Source organism: Castanea sativa, chromosome 4 (genome assembly GCF_040712315.1).
Source record: "Castanea sativa cultivar Marrone di Chiusa Pesio chromosome 4, ASM4071231v1".
In the NCBI taxonomy this organism is placed as follows: domain Eukaryota; kingdom Viridiplantae; phylum Streptophyta; class Magnoliopsida; order Fagales; family Fagaceae; genus Castanea; species Castanea sativa.
This window is the reverse complement of record NC_134016.1, coordinates 21371568-21388304: the sequence shown is the minus strand read 5'-3', so window position 1 is coordinate 21388304 and position 16737 is coordinate 21371568. Positions and strand designations below refer to the sequence as shown.

Sequence of the window (16737 nt, the reverse complement as noted above, 5' to 3'; positions counted from 1 at the left end):
ATGTAATTATTCATTTTACTTATCAATCAATTTTGCAAAAATCATGTAGAGTTATATTAGAAAATGATGTCGATTGGGGATAGTCTATTGGGATAGAGTGCCACTCTTGGGGAAAGTAGGCATATTGAATGACTTAAAGTTCATTTGGTTGGACTGAAAACAAGCGGGATGGAAAATGAGGGAGAGAAAATATGATAGAAAATATTGGGTGACTTAGTGTGTGTTTATGGTTGGAGGGGCATGAGAATTAATTTATACAAACACCATTTTCTATCTTCTTCTTCTTCTTCTTCTTTTTTTTTTTTTTTTTTTTTTTTTTTTTTTTTTTTTTTTTTTTTTTTTTTATGAGATACAAGTAATACTATGAGTACTCTAACAGCAACAAACACTCCTATGTAATTATTCATTTTACTTATCAATAAATTTTGCAAAAATCATGTAGAGTTATATTAGAAAATGATGTCGATTGGGGATAGTCTATTGGGATAGAGTGCCACTCTTGGGGAAAGTAGGCATATTGAATGACTTAAAGTTCATTTGGATTGAAAACAAGAGGGATGGAAAATGAGGGAGAGAAAATATGATAGAAAATATTGGGTGACTTAGTGTGTGTTTATGGTTGGAGGGGCATGAGAATTAATTTATACAAACACCATTTTCTATCTTCTCTTTTTTTTTTCTCAACCAAACAAAAAAGTTTTTTGTTCTTACATTTTCCCACTCCCCAAACACAGATGAGAAAAAATTAAATTTTTTTCTATCTACTCACTTTTCCATCTCCACAATTTTTTATCCTCCTACTTTTCCATTATCCAACCAAACAAGCCCTTATTTGACACTTTGGCCTTGAACTAATGGTGTGTTTCATTGGGGGTGAAAAGTGAATGGATAGAAAAAAGGAAGAGGAAAAGTGGAGAGAAGATACAAGATTTTATTGTTTGGTAACAAGAAAAAAGGGAGGGGAAAATTGGTGGTCTCGGGCTACTTTTCCACTTGAACCAACCAAAAATAAATCACCCTAAATCAATAAAAGAGTGAAAATGGGTGCATATTCTCTCAGTTGTAAAAAGTCAATTTTGCCCAATTATTTTATTCTAACGTAAATCACATTAACCATTAAGGCATTAACCATAGCATCTTTCCTAAAAAAAAAACTCTTTTCTTTTTTCTTTTTGTCTTGTAAATGGTCAGTACCATGAAGGCAAAATCCATCCTTTTTTTTTTTTTTGTCTTATATGTTTAGTACCAAAACCTCCAAAAAACAGCCACTAACGGCTTATTGTGTGTGGGTATTTTTTTTAATAATAATATGAATTATTAAAAAAATTAGTGATTAATATAATAAAAAAAAATTAGAATAACATTTAAAAAAATTATGTTGTTTTATATATCATGGGTATAAGAATTTTTTTTTTTTTTTTTTTTTTTTGTTTTTTTTTTTTTTTTAGAGACAAGAGGAAAAGATGTTAGAACATAAAAACACAAAATAAAATCCACTCAAAAGTTATGGTAACTTTTAAGGGAGAGGGGCAATTTATACTACACACAACACACTCTTTTAAGTAATATAGAATAATTACCCTTTTTTTTTTTTAGAGAAACAAACACATACACAAGGGAGAGGGAAATGAGTTCTAACACAAAGGCACACTACATACTCCACTCAAAAGTTATGGTAATTTTTAAGGGAGGGAGGGACAAGTTATACTATATATAACACACTCTCTTAATTTATATAAACTACTTCTTCCATTTTCTCACTTTCTTCCTCAACTAAATAAAGAAGTTTTCTATCCCTCCACTTTTTCATCTATCCAATCAAACACATACGAGGGAAAACTAAAATCTTTTCTATCCACTACTTTTCATCCCTCCAACCAAACAAAACCTAAAAAGTCAAAACCTGAACAACACTTTGTTCCTAATTTTCATATTCTTGTGATTTTCCATCCTCCCCCCTCTCCCAACAAATTTTCTACCTTTCTGGAAAATGATATCAAGTTTTTTTTTTAATATCAAAATGAACTCTATTTTTATGAGCTTGATAAAAAAAAAGATTAGATAATTCAAATTATCAACTTAATTATTTATTTCTAAAAATCAAATTAAAAATTTCACAATTACCTTATAAAATTATCATGTCTATGCTGGGAGGATAAGCTTTTTAGTTGAACTAGTGAAAACTAAGCATTGGGTTGAATTTTATGAGTCTAAATCTTCTGTCTCACTCTCTATCTCACTCTATACTCCACAAATAAAAACTTGACACATGTATAGAGTGAGACAGAAGATTTGGACTCGGATTTTATTGGTTCACCTTGACCTAAGTACCAATCAAATTAATGTTCAACAAAAAATATTTTTTGTATTTTAGGGGACGAATAGGTCTTTGCAGCCATCGTTGGTGGTAATGGAGCTAAACTCTTTTAGTCCTTGAACGCTACATAGTCCTGCTCAGTCTCTCACCCATTTTTATTTTTAGATCTTTCTTTCTTTCAAAAACCTTAGTAACAAATGGTCATTGTTGATTTGTGGTTGAAGATCTAATGAAATTAAAGGTTGGTTGATTGATTTATTTTGGTTGTATTACGTGTTTGGTTGCTAAGAAAATGAAAAAAAAAATTGCAAAGTAAGTTTTTTTAAATTCTTTAAAATTGAGACATTAATTTTTTTAAAATTTAAATGCTAACGTGACATTTTTAAATTTCAATTAAAATTTTTTATTATATTTTATTAGCCACATGAGCTTCAAGTCTACCAACTATGCCATTTTGTTAACCACATAGACAAAATCAAGTAGGGCAATAGATGAGCCAAATAGGCAACCGCCTAAGGCCCCTAAATTTTTACCAATAGAGATATTCCTGTACCAATAGAAGTATTAATTAAGCCCTAAATATTCATCAATAAATAAAAAGTAGTTTTTTTTTATCAAAGAAAAACTAGCTAAAGAAAAAAAATTTCATTGGATGGGTCAATCATTTAATCTCTCACACATAAATGTTAAAAGAATTCATTAATCCTACACTAGTATATAAATTTATACTCAAATTCTATTTAGAAATATCAAATATATAACTTTATTAAAATTTTCAATCATAATTTTTTAGTCTTTGGTTACTTCATTCAATGAATAGTGTTTATTTTAGTTGTATAGTCATTGAATAATGCGATGAGTTCATTTTAATTTGTGATTTTTTTTTTCTAAAAAAATAGATTTTATATAAAAAAAAACTAGAAGTTAAATAAATATTCTATTAATATTCAAAGTATAAGAATAGATCTCACTTGAAGTTGTTGTCTTAGGCCCCACAATACCTTGAGCCAGTCTTGACATGTGAGTTTCGACCCAGAAACTATAGCAACACAGAAAGTAGAGCAGAACTTCTAAACAAGAATTCTACCAACCCAACATGCTTTAAAACATAACAACTACAAGAACCTAAATTATATAAACATACATGAACATAAAGCAAGCAAAGAAACAAGATTGAAAGCAAGATTAAAACAGAAAAGAGAGAAAAGAGTTTAGAACTCAATACCTCAAAACAAAAGCTCCTAGGCTTGATCTTTTACCGTTCCCCTCAGTCAAATCTATTTACAATCAATAAAAAGCGATTATGAATCTTAATCTCAAAGATCAAGGCCAAAAAAGACCCCAATCAAAAGAAAATTGACTTGAGAATGTTTTGTGAAAAACTCCGTCTTTGATTTACTATTTCTAGTGAACCTTAGTTTTTTTGCTTATGATTTCTGTTTGTTTTTGAAAATGTACCATGTATGGCTATTTATATTGTGAAAATAGGGGTTTGGAATGACTCTAAGACGATGTGAGATTCGTTCCAAACCTCAATCTCTAATGCAAAAAACTTGTCTTTCATAGTTTCTGGAAACCTTCATGCGCATGCAGGATTGGGCCTGAGTGTGCATGCATTATGGCTGCGCGCGCAGGCTAATTCCTGCATGTGCATGTTGAGGGTTCCCTTGGCTTTACTTTTCCAAAAATAGATTTATTTGCTCATTAAAATTTATATTTTCAATTTTAACATGTTTCAAGTCAATTTAACATTTGATTAGGCCCTAAACCAATCTTGGGTCTTAGAATTTCAACATCATTGGGGAACGAGGGCTCGAGTGCGGTGTCTACACTGCACATTATATTGATGTTGATTGGGTTTATCATAAATTTTTTTTGAATTTCTGCCTAATACCTAATCATAAGGGTGAGACCATTGGTACGGTGGTTGAGTTTTGTTTGTTTCAATGGGGGATAGGTTATATTTTTACAATTACTGTTAATAATGCAAGCTCAAATGATGTGATCATAGACTATCTTAGAATGAAAACAAAGGATAGGGTATATAGCCTCTTGGGCTATGAGTTTCTTCATATGCGTTTTTGTGCCTATATTTTGAATTTAATTGTGCAAGATTGGCTAAAGGACCTTAATAAGTCAATTGTTAAGGTTTGTAATGTAGTGAGGTATGTGAAATCCTCTCCTAATAGATTTGAGAAGTTCAAGGCATGTGTTGAAAAAGAAAAAATCCAAAGCAAAAGTTTGTTGTGCCTTGATGTGTCTACTAGGTGGAATTCAACTTACTTAATGTTAGAAAGTGCACAAAAGTTTGTGGCTGCATTTGAAAGGATGGAGGATGATGATGGCCATTTCCTTCATTATTTTGAGGATCCATCTAGTGGCCCCCCTCAGTTTTTAGATTGGGAAAATGTAAGATTTTTTACAAAGTTTCTTGGTTTGTTCTATAAGGCAACTTTAAGATTTTCTGGTTCTTTGTTTGTGACTACTAATGTGTATTTTCATAAGCTTGTTAGTCTTCAAGATCAATTAAATCAATTGTGTAATGGTAGGGGTGATCCTTTGTTAAAGGGTATGGCACAAAGAATGAAATTGAAATATGATAAGTATTGTGTTGATAAGATAAATCTGATGTTGTCTATGGCTGTTGTGGTTGATCCTAGATATAAATTGAAACGTGTGAAGTTTTGGTTTAAGCAATGGTATGACAAAGAGAAGTCTGATGAGTTAGAATTGAGAGTTAGGGAAGCTTTGAATAGATTGTACAAATACTATAGTGGAGCAATGGGGGACCCCATGTGGTGCTAGTGCTAGCGGGACTAATGAGTCTAGTGGTAGTAATGTTACTGCCATGTCCTCCATGCTAAGTGGGTTTGGTAGTGCAAAAGAGAGGATGAATAGTATAATAACATATACAAATAGCACTTAGCAGATGAGGATAGTGTAAAATGCAAATCTAAATTGGACTGATACTTGTTAGAGGCTAGTGAAGATCCGAAAACGGACGACTTTGATATTCTTGATTGGTGGAGGGTGAACTCTTCAAGATATAGGGTCCTTTCTCAAGTTTCCCGTGATGTTTTGGCAATTCTTGTCTCTACTGTTGCATCAGAATCTGTATTTCGCACATGGAGTCATGTTTTGAATCCTTTCCGTAGCTCATTGTGTCCCAATATTTTCGAAACTTTGATTTGTACATATATATCTTGTGGCTATTTTTAGTTTCTAGGTGAGCTATTGGTGTTTTTCTTGAGTAATTATTCAGTATCCTAGAGCTATAAGTAAACTATCTCTCTCTCTCTCTCTCTCATATAAGCTGTACACATAATATATATTTTTAAATAATTAGGATCGCATCAATTAATTCACGGTAAAACAATCATTCACATGAAACAAGGGAGCATTGCTCATAGTCTCTAATCTATAGATCATAGCCTCATAGGCTATGAAACACGGACGCGGCAAAATGGCTGCCTCACCCGCGGCCGACGCAGCGACGCGTGAGGGACGTCGCTGCCTATGCGTCGAACCGCGTCCAATTTTTTTTTTTTTGTTTCGCGATATGCGCCGACGCGGCGCCAACTCGCGCCGAATCGGTCCATATCGGTCGAAACACACCGTGCCGGCACTGAACAAGAAAATGAAGAAAGAAAGAAAGTTGGAGAAGAAGGTGTGGTTTTGGTAAGACGAAGTTGAGCTTGCTACAACCATTCTATCTCTTTGTGTGATTGTGATACTGGTGGCCTTAACCCCTTGCTTCTTCTTTACTTCTTCGTTTTCTTCTTCCTTTATTTTCGTTGGAGCCCCTGCCTTCTGTTTTGTTTCTTTTTTTGAAAATTTTTTTTTGACAGTAGAACGATGGGATAACAGGAGCCAGCCACATCTTTAAATGCCTTTGTTAACTTTATTTTGTTTTTTGTGCCCTGTGACCAATCACGTGGACCAGCCACATCTTTCTCCTTCCTTTGTTTTTTTTTTTTTGGTAATGGGAAGAAACTACACTTATTTTAATACATGCCACATATATCATTCATTTTGTTTTTGGGTTGACCAAATACGTGAGCCATTAAACCAAATTTATTTATTTATGAGAAGCCTCATCTATTTTAATACCTCTATCAATAATTCAAATATTGACAAATGTCAAAAACTTTAGTGTACTTATTACTATCTATTTATTATTATTATTATTATTATTATTATTATTATTATTATATGAGTTTTCTATTATTATTATATAAAAAAGTATGCTTAGCAATATATTAAAAATATAAATAAAAATATTTTTAATAATTTTTTAATCGCCGCACCCCGCCACATCCGCACCCTATTTTTTCGAAAATTGCCGAATCCCGCACTCGCACCTGAATCCAAAAACGCACCTGAATCCAAAAACGCACCCATGCATCATAGCTCATAGGTGAATAGCATTTCTTCATTTTCATAAAATTCAAGATGATCTCCCACCCCCGAAAAATAATAAAAACAGTAACAATCAAGAAACAACCAACAAGAGATCAACAGATGCCTCAATTTACCGCCAAAGAGATGAACATAATTATATTCTTCCTTCGGCCAAATCAGTTGATATATACATTTAACATCATGCAAAGAGAAAAATATGTCCCAATGCTGAAAGAAAGTTTAATGAGTTGATCTACCGCATTTTTTCTGCATAGAGAAATATAATGACAGAAAGAGCAGATTAAAAAAGAAAAAGAAAAAAAGGCACCTTGCCTCAAAACTCAACTCTGCTCTGCTCTTTAAGTCCCCCATAAACATATCTAAAAAACAACACAGTCCAACAACCCCCTCTCTGACAGAACTTCCTAGGGCATTTCCTTGCTTTAAAAGGTACTACTGCAGTTTGCAAATATTTTCAGTACTGCAGCAGGGGGAACATTTTGAAGGGCGGTTGCTAGAGCACTTCATATAAACCAAGCAAAAACAAAAGAGACCTAGAAAGATTCGGCCAGCCAAAACCAATCAAAACCAATTTACATGGTCGAGTGGAAAGTAAAGAAGTTGAAGTCATGGTGGCGGACGCCAAGCTGCTTCAACCAGGATTCTGAAGCACTGTAAAGATGGATCATCCTTTCATAATCAGATGTATGTGGCTTTACCCAAACATCTCCATGCAACTTGTAAGAAGCAAGCCCAAAGGGAGGAAGGGAAATTCCATCTTTGCTTTCTTCCTTGCATTCCTCTTCTACAATCCTCAAGGATTCAGGATGGCACGTACCATTTCCAATGTTGGTGTCAGTATTCTCCACCGCGTTGTCTGCAAGAGAATGCCAGAAACAAAGAAGAAACTCTTCTGAACAGTGAAATCTTGCAAAAACCAACACTTCAGGACTTATCTATGAGTTCATTACTACTATGGGCTCATATATGTCAACCCATGATTAAAAAGAGTATTTATAGCCCCAGGGCCTCATGAGGTGGAGGTCACTAGTTTGAATCTCCCTCATTCCCTCCTCTTCAGAGTTGGGACTAGCTCTTTAAAGAGAGAGAGAGAGAGAGAGAGAGAGAGATAGCATGTACAAAACAACAGCCATCAAGATCTCAGTTGGGCCCCTCAAAATAATTTGTTAAACCAAAACAGTAAGATCAAACTTGGTTCAATACAAGTGAAAATCTTGGCAAACTCACAGTCCTTTTCGAGCTCATCTACAAAACTGAAAAAAGTTGGAAAATACAATATGCTACAACTAAGTCCAAGAAGAAAATGATTTAGCATCATATACAAGAAGGAAATACCAGAACTTTTAATATGAAAATGATACACGATCAAATAAGCTACATGGTCAACCCAACCAATGTTTCATTATAAAATGATGTCCTTTGTTGGCAAGAAAAAAAAAAGAGGAAAATTTAAGAGTAGAATCAAAAGTTCTGTTAAATTGGAAAGAAATTTTAGAAACTAAACATCAATTGCCTTCATCCTAGAAATAGAATGTATTGCATTTGAATTTGTTACTTCAGTTGAGAGAACCACCCCTCTTCCCAATTCTTTTCTCCTTTCAGAAAACGTAAAATACATATTCTCACAGAAGGTCCTGAATTAACCAAAATGATGCCCTATAAGCACAGTAAAATAAAATGATAATACTCAATACAATTTGCAGCTGAATGGCAAATGGCATTTCAAGTCAACCACTCATCACTCAAATGTGTCAACTTCAGCATACTTAGAAAAGTGAGACAGATATAAAACTGTCCAATGATAGCTGTACGGTACTCATCTAATATTGGTAATATTAGTTGCATCCATCACAGTTAACATTGAAAATAATGTGAAGTTGTAAAATACAAGTTATACAAGGATGTAGAGTACAGGAAGCTAGAGATTGATTTCCAATAAACTACCTAAAAAATGCCATATCAGAATTTTGGCCAGCTGCACAGGTGGTTTTGCAACATTTTCATCAAACAAGAACCCCCCCCCCCCAAAAAAAAAAAGGATTATCTAAATGATTTTCATGTGTATCCATTTCTCAGTAAAAAGCTACAAATTATTCCTAAATTGAAAAACGGTGGTAAACAGTCACATACCTTGGAAACTTGAGGACAATGTATGGTACGTGAGGAAACATGCCAACAAGTCCTTTATATTTTCCCGATTTGGAATGTGATAAATAGGATACCTGATCAATAATAAAATATTATACAAAAAGTTATTCTATTCAAGTAAGAAAAGAAAGTAAAGTTGATGCAGGACAAAATCAAAATGGATGCAACAATGGAAGTGAAGCATATGGGGAAAAAAAATGAAAAAGAGAGCATAGGAATCAGCATCTAAACTTGCTTGGAATTGGCACCAAGCAAGGAAACAAGACCTGGGGTTGGCTGAAATCAACATCATAACATTGAGAAAATTTCGACGGCAAATTTATTAATCAAGCAAGCTATAAACTGTCTCTGTTGGAGTTAGACTACTAGGCTAAACCCTAATTCTAATTGACTTGAGAAAGACCAATTATGGAAAACAAAATTGTTTTTATGCTGAGCACACCAACTATAGCAATAAAACTAATTGGATGCATGAACAAGACGGAGCTTCTATTGCTATCCCGGTCAAGGAAATTGAAGTAAATTGTGTAATTCATTTACACCAGCCACAAAATTGACTAAACCTGATAGACATGTTAAAAGGACAACTAATCAAGCTTACCAAGCAACAGCCATCCAACTTGCTGGGGAAAGATCCACACTCTTGAGTGTCATTAGTGCTGTATAATTCTGAGCCAATTCAGTTATCTGAAAGAAATACTAAATCATAAATGCATTTTCTCAGCACTATAAATGAAGATATACTAACACAGATGTCATTCTTAGTCAGAAGCAAAGACACAGATTAACAGTGCCGAATACATAAAGTAAACACCAAGAGAGAAGTACCTTGTCCATGAGTGGCACCCTCCAGTAAGGAGAAGCCATCTCAAAATACTGTAAGTAAAGGCAGCCAAGCCTATCGCTCATTGGCCATGAACCCTCCTGGTCAAAGCTTGAATCCTCCGAAATAGCATCCCAAGTCCTGCTAGAGTTGTTGCTTAGCGATCTGGATAGGTTATCACTCCCGCTATCATCACTCCAAGAATCGCTTTCAAATTCTGCCAGATCACCATCCTCTTTACGAGTCCTAAAGGAGGAAAAGATGGCTAGCTCAGTATTATTGCCATGTATCATAACAAGCAAACAACTGATAAAATAGATTTGGTTGACAAAGCATGAAGTGAAATTGTTCCCATACCTGGAAGTGCCAGCTGATTTGTTAGTGTATATCTGAATGGCAGATAGATAAGGAACATAGTATTGCATAACACTTTCACCGCCATTCAACAGTACTGGGGTGCCAGCACCATATGCACTCCATTCATCATAGCAGTCCCAGAGATCTCCTAATGTGAAATATTCAATTCTCTCTTTGCCAGGTGGTTGCCAGAGGCTATTTAGATCATTAAAGCAGCTCTGGAAAAAATATGACAAGACATAAAAATCAGTGAATACAATAACAACCAAGTCTTAGTTTCAAAATTTTGGGGTCGACTATAAATCCTCAACAGACTAATGATAGTTGATCACAAGTATTAGGAGATGGCCCATCATATATTTGTAATGGATTCATTCATAACTAAATTTTATTCTGGCAATCCTCTTCGTTTTACCGGGCTTAAGAATTGCTGTGAACAAAATACATAATAACACTAAACACAGACACAAACAAGGAATACATTCAATATTCTTAAACTCATAAAATGGGATTGTATGGTAAATAAAAGTAAAATGTATAAACAGATCAATTCTTTTCTAATACTAATTATAATCTTCAAATTGAATTCAAAAGCTATTAGTGGTTACTATCTTTATTGTTTTTTGCACTAGGTAAGTAGGGGAAGGGAGGCTGGTCAGGTTTGAACTCCAGTGCCCACACACCACAGGAGGTGTTGGAACCACTAGGTATCCCTTGAACCCCTGTTAGAGGTAGTTTACTCTTATGATGCATGTGCCACCAAAGGTATATCTTCCTCAATTTGACCTCGAAATTGGATGAACATGTAACTTCTTCATTTTATTTTTTTCCAAGAATATCAATAAGTTACACAGGCACTGAGGCACCCAATGGATCTTGATCTCAAAACCCATACTCCATCACACTTCAACAAGAAGAGAATGTGCCAATCGAGCTAGAACTCATTACTCCTGCCTTTTCTTTTTATAGGGTACATGAAATCTTGATCTGTACCATCATTAAGATTTTTATCCTTTGGAACGTACAACTTTCAAACACTCAAAGTTATAGCTGAAAAGGCTGTAATTTGAAGATAAATAAAGGAAATAACCTTATAATCTAATTGCCAGGGAAATGAATTAAGATGATTGCAAAACTAACTCTTGAAACTCTCTACGCAGTAACAGTCTCACTCTTAAAAATTTTCTGTCTTTAAAAGCAAAAAGTTTTGATAATTCAATAGTTACCATAAGGGAGGGGAGATTTGAACCCCATATATCTCTATTTAAAATATCAGGAAATGCTAGTTGAGATACATGACTCTTCTCAAAAAGTTACAAGATAAAAATCAATGTGATAGAAATCAATGTGAAGTTGCACATTTTCATTTTGAGGATAGAAATCAATGTGATAGAAATCAATGTGAAGTTGCACATTTTCATTTTGAGGATCACTTAGCTTTAAATACACAAAGAAGATCTTCAATAAGAGTTCAACAGGCAACATTGATCAACACGATCAATGGATAATGAAGCCTGTAATTAATTTCTTAAATTGGAACATAATTAGCCTCTATTACAAATATTTGGTTGAATTATCAACCTTATATATGTAAGGACTTTTCTCAAAAAAAAAAAAATATATATATATATATATATATCTATATATATATATGTAAGGAGAGTTAGTAGACTGACAAGAGTTTATGCTTCTTACCTATTTGTTGAAAAAACTAACAGATCTTTATAAATATTTAATTAATTATAAACAATAAATAAATAAAGATTTGACATTTTTGCATCCCAAACCTACATGGTGATGGCTGTCTCCTTTCATTGCAGATGTTAAACAAGTGTGGACCATTTTTAGATATTGATTTTATATGCAATTGACGCATACCTTTGATAGAGCTCACATTAAAAATTGTCCGCATTTCTAGAAAATGTCAAAATACACTATTAGCCCTTAAACTTTAGTCCATGATTTATATTTTAGCCCCTAAAACTTAAGTGGTTACTTTTAATTCCTAACAAACTTAAAATGATTGTTTATATATAATCCCTAATGTATTTAATGGAGTAATAACGTATTAGATTTTAGTGTAGCTACATCATTTAAGAGACTAAAAGCAATGGATTTATTTATTCATTTATTTTTATATAAGAAAAACCATGGACTAAACCCCTCCTGGGTTAAAATTTTGGGACCAAATAATATAATTTACGGAAAAACAAATGTTAAAATTTAAGGACCAAATAATATAATTTACGGAAAAACAAATGTCAGTGAGTAATACTACAAGGAGCATGGTCCATTGTTCCATATGACTGATCCAATTTCATCACCATACTTGGCACTTGGATTAGATATTTGAAGAGGAAAAACAAAACAAAAGCGCACACACCCAAACCCAAAAAAAAAAAAAAATCTAAATAATAATAATAATAATAATAAGAAATTACATTTTTTTTTTTATTATGAAAAACTAAAAAACTAAAAAAGTATTAATATAAAATTCGTAAATAAATGCATTTCATTTTTTTTATATATAAATAATAAAAAATCACCTCTCTGAATTCCCTTTCGCGTCGAAAGATAAAATAATAATAATTCACGTATATCACATGTTAGTATTCCTTTACTGATTCTTCATAAAAATAAAAATAAAAATAAAATGATACAAAAGAAAAGAAACGAAAAGATTGTCGGTCAGAGAACAGAGCCAAAACTATTAATAAATTGCACTTCTCGTTAATAACCTCTCTATATATATTTTATGAAAGAACCAATATATATATACACACACATAGAGATAAACAAAACAAATAAATAAAATTATGAAAGGCATTCTATATAGCCAATCATATTCATAGGGAAGAAAAGGAAAAATACTCAGAAAAAGAAAAAGAAAAGTACCTGAGGAAGGAGTCGAGAAGAAGCAGTGGGAGTCACACATTGAAGAAAACGCTCCAGATTTGAAGACATTGATATCATGGGTTCTTTCAAATTTGAAAATACTCTCTCAAAAGGCAACAATAGATAAAAAAAAAAAAAGGGTGAATGAAATCAAATCCAAAACCTTGAATTATGGGACATAAATACCCTTTTAAGCTAGCTCTCTCTCTCTCAATCTTGTTTGTTGGCATTCCTTGTTTGCCACTTAACCCAAAAGTAGTAACCAATATCTAAACATGGAAGCCACGCACGAACAAGATATTCACTTTCCTTTTATGACTAAAACCACGTACACCACATTGTGCTCATCCAAAACCAGGCCTCGAAAAACAAACCGACTCTCTCTCTCTCTCTCTCTCTGTTTATTAATTGAAGAAGAAGTTGGGGAAGTGAAACGCTTGCTCTAATATATAATTCCTACTCAAAAAGTAACTCAAAGCAGTGTGAACTGTGAGACTTTAACACTATCATTTACAAAAAAAAAAAACGACTTTCATTCATTAATTAAACCCATTATGAAACTGATATTAATAGAGAGAGAGAGAGAGAGAGAGAGAGAGAGAAGTAGAAGGTGTCCACGATTACTTGTAGTTTTAGTTTAAACTAAACAAGAACACATTAGGCAGAAAATAGTTCCCAAATTACAGTTTAGAGTAAAGGGTTTCTTTACTTGACATCAAAGCATATAGATAGGGATAGCATAAGAAAAGAAAAGAAATAGAAATGAAAGGGTCACCAATTCTGAGACCAGAAAGAAAGAAAGAAAGATGTACGGACCTGTTTGTTAGAAGCGAAACCGAGAGATTGGAGGGGATCAAGGTCGCGGGATGAGTGTTGTGATATCTGAGCTTGTTTTTTAAGGTTTTTCTCATTCAAACGGTTTATGAAGACATACACTCCAACTGCTTCTGCGCCCAAAATGGTCAGCGCCCCAACTGCAAACCCAACAACGAACACCATCAACCATAGAAACAGCACCATCATTTTCTACAAATTTGGTTGCCCAATGCCACTGCCACTTTTAGATCAAAATTTTTTTTGGAAAAAAAAAAAAAGAATTTATTCTGGATGAGAAATGAGAGGATAAGATATATATAATTACTCAATGATTTAATGGGGTATTAAATTTTCCCAATTAGGAATCAGGTGCAGATGCTTCCGCAAACTGCAATAGATTTTTATTCTATTCTAGAGAGAGAGAGAAAGAAAGAGAGAGACAGAGACAGAAAAGAAAACGCGTATGGGAAAGGACTTTATTTTTTTTGGAGAAGAAAGGACTTGACTATTGGGAGTTCAAAAAATTTTGATGAGAGGAAAGGAATCTTAATCTTTATTAACTCGTTATAACACCAACCATCGTTTATTGTCAATATTGGATCAAGCACCGGCAGTCCTCCAAAATTATATATTAACTATGAGATATAAACTTAGATCTTGGTACTGGTTTCAATTAACTCAACCGGTAAACAGATGCTATAGGTTGAAATTATTTTAAAAAAAATTTTAAATTTTGGTTTATTTTTATGTATTGCATTATTAATATTAAGTTACTAACCGATTCAATTTTTTTTTTCTTTTTTGAAGAATGGATTCAAAATTTATTTCGCCAACATATATTCAAAATTTGACCTATAGCCCAAAAATTAATAATAAAAATATTCAAACTTTGTTATAATTGAGTTTTAGTGAATAACAATAACAGCAAGTTAAGCGACATGTATTGTATTGTATGCATCAACTTCAACTGTGAGAGAGATTCAAATTCTAGTCCTCCTTGAAAAGAGCAATTAGTTAATGTCATTGAGTTACAAATTTTTTCACAATTATATGTATTACTTTGTTAAAATAAAAACTCAAAAATAATAAGAAAAAAAATTTAACCATTTTTTTAATAATAAAAAAAGCATGACAGATAAACACATTTTTAACGATGATTTCATTCTTTTGCAAATTTTTACATTACAACATGACTTACTTGAGTTTGTGTGATTTTTTTTTTTGAGTAAAAACTAAAAAGAGGCTAAAGAGAACCACCATGATTGTCAAGATCCAGACTCGAATCGCATGATCATATAATCTTACGATCCTACTAGGTCAAAACAACTCAGATCATAATGGGATCGTCTATTTTTTCAATATTCTATGTAAAATTGGTTGGATCATGTGGGGTCAGTAGGATTGAACCGATCCTAAACGATCCTACTAAAACTTAAATTGGCTTTGAGTTGGCTTTAAAAAAAATAAAATCCAATCAACCCAATGGATAGGAACGACCCAATATGTCTTATACTATAAAATAATTTTAAAAAAAAACCCTCATTTTAAATTAAAAACTTGTTCCCCAAGCCACTAAAATCAACTTAACAGCACTCTCACTCTCTCCCTCCTCTCCAACCAAATTTCGCTTTTGGATTTTATATTATAGTTAAGTAATTTTTTTTTTTTTTTTTTTTTTTTTTTTTTTTTTTTTGAGAAACAGTTAGCTACTTAGTTAGTTGTCATTTGCAAACTTATTTTGGATTTTGAACTTGGAACTTAGAACATGGAAATTTTTTTCCAAATGTGCTGATGATAGTTTTGACACTTGGTGGTTAGTTAAACAATTAGTAATTTTTTTGGATACATTTTGTTAACTTTGCTATTTTTCCCCCCAAAAAATTGGAACTTATGATTCACAATCGCACCAACCTTCCACAATCTTATGTAGGATCCCGCACCAACCTTCCACAATCTTATGTAGGATCTTGACTTTGACAAACTCGGAGCTAACCTACCTCCATCCCTTCTTTGAGGATGACCCACCAAAAGAACGCTCATATGTCTTACATTGCAGCTTACACTTTCTTAAGGGAAGGGGCCCATAAAATTAATTTTAAGCCCAACCCTCCAAAAGGCAAGGATATGTTTGATCAAAACATTTGAGCCCCCTCCTTCACAAGGTAGAATTCAATTGAATTATGGCTCTTTATGCCAATCGTCTTTCATAACAAGTCATCAAAACAACTTTTTAATCGAACCAACAATAGAAGTTCTCGTACTAAATAAAATTTCTCTTTGGCCAAACCATTTAGAGCAGTAGCATCTAGGTTTGTTAAAAATCATCTATTCTACATCCTCAAAACCTACTTTATTTATTTTACCATCTCAATTTACAACTCACCTAACATCCCAGTTTCTATTTTTATATACAGCTCATTAAAGTAATATAGACTACACTATCAAATAATATAAAAAAAATTATGTTTCTCTCTCCTCTTTTTCATCAATCTTTCCTCTCTTCCTCTTTCTCTCTCTCTAGAAAACCCACAACCACCTTCCACCAAAACTCAACCACAAACCCCAACTTGTCACCACCAAAATTACCCAAAAAAAAAAAAATTGTCACCACCAACCACCACCACTAAAAAACCAAACCACAACAATCAAAACTAAGTAACCACCCATCCCAAAATCAAACCCCTAGCAAAAAAAACTCAACCACAACAGCCACCAACCCCACAACCCACCACCACCACCTAGAATCCATCACCACCACCACCATCAACAACCATCAAAATCACATATCCATACCCATAAACCCAAAAAAAAAAAAAAATCAAAACACAGATCTAACTGCTACCCATCACCACCACTCACCAAACCCAGATAAACCCATACCCAAACCAACAAGCAACCCACCACCACCGAGCATCCCACACACACCACTCACCACCAAATTGCCGATTCAAAGTTTCAA

General features: G+C 33.3%; 2 protein-coding genes across 4 annotated transcripts; one reads left to right on the top strand and one right to left on the bottom strand.

The window, feature by feature from the left end:
- The first annotated feature begins 4339 nt into the window (after positions 1 to 4339).
- On the top strand, positions 4340 to 5122 carry LOC142632588 (zinc finger BED domain-containing protein RICESLEEPER 2-like). Its single transcript, XM_075806963.1, has one exon. The coding sequence runs from the start codon at positions 4340 to 4342 to the stop codon at positions 5120 to 5122; it is 783 nt and encodes a 260-aa protein (XP_075663078.1).
- A 1704-nt stretch (positions 5123 to 6826) lies between these two features.
- On the bottom strand, positions 6827 to 14225 carry LOC142630366 (uncharacterized). Of its 3 annotated transcripts, XM_075804356.1 has the most exons (7): positions 13779 to 14056; positions 12963 to 13045; positions 10068 to 10285; positions 9716 to 9956; positions 9489 to 9574; positions 8870 to 8961; positions 6827 to 7595 (listed from the first exon to the last, which is right to left on the bottom strand). In XM_075804356.1, the coding sequence occupies exons 2-7, from the start codon at positions 13038 to 13040 to the stop codon at positions 7312 to 7314; spliced, it is 999 nt and encodes a 332-aa protein (XP_075660471.1). In that variant the 5' UTR covers positions 13041 to 13045; positions 13779 to 14056; the 3' UTR covers positions 6827 to 7311. The 3 variants fall into 3 exon arrangements, with proteins under 3 accessions (XP_075660471.1, XP_075660470.1, XP_075660472.1); XM_075804355.1 differs by lacking the exon at positions 12963 to 13045 and having other exon boundaries at positions 13779 to 14225; XM_075804357.1 differs by lacking the exons at positions 6827 to 7595; positions 12963 to 13045 and adding an exon at positions 8062 to 8373 and having other exon boundaries at positions 13779 to 14067.
- Positions 14226 to 16737: the final 2512 nt, after the last annotated feature.

Excerpts from the sequence above, each read along its gene's own strand:
- LOC142632588 (XM_075806963.1), top strand. The coding sequence starts at position 4,340 with ATGAAAACAAAGGATAGGGTATATAGCCTCTTGGGCTATGAGTTTCTT.
- LOC142630366 (XM_075804355.1), bottom strand. The coding sequence starts at position 13,985 with ATGATGGTGCTGTTTCTATGGTTGATGGTGTTCGTTGTTGGGTTTGCA. Across the intron at positions 8,962-9,488 it reads AGTTGGATGGCTGTTGCTTG|GTATCCTATTTATCACATTC; the intron begins GTAAGCTTGATT and ends ATTATTGATCAG. Across the intron at positions 7,596-8,869 it reads ATTGTCCTCAAGTTTCCAAG|ACAACGCGGTGGAGAATACT; the intron begins GTATGTGACTGT and ends ATTCTCTTGCAG.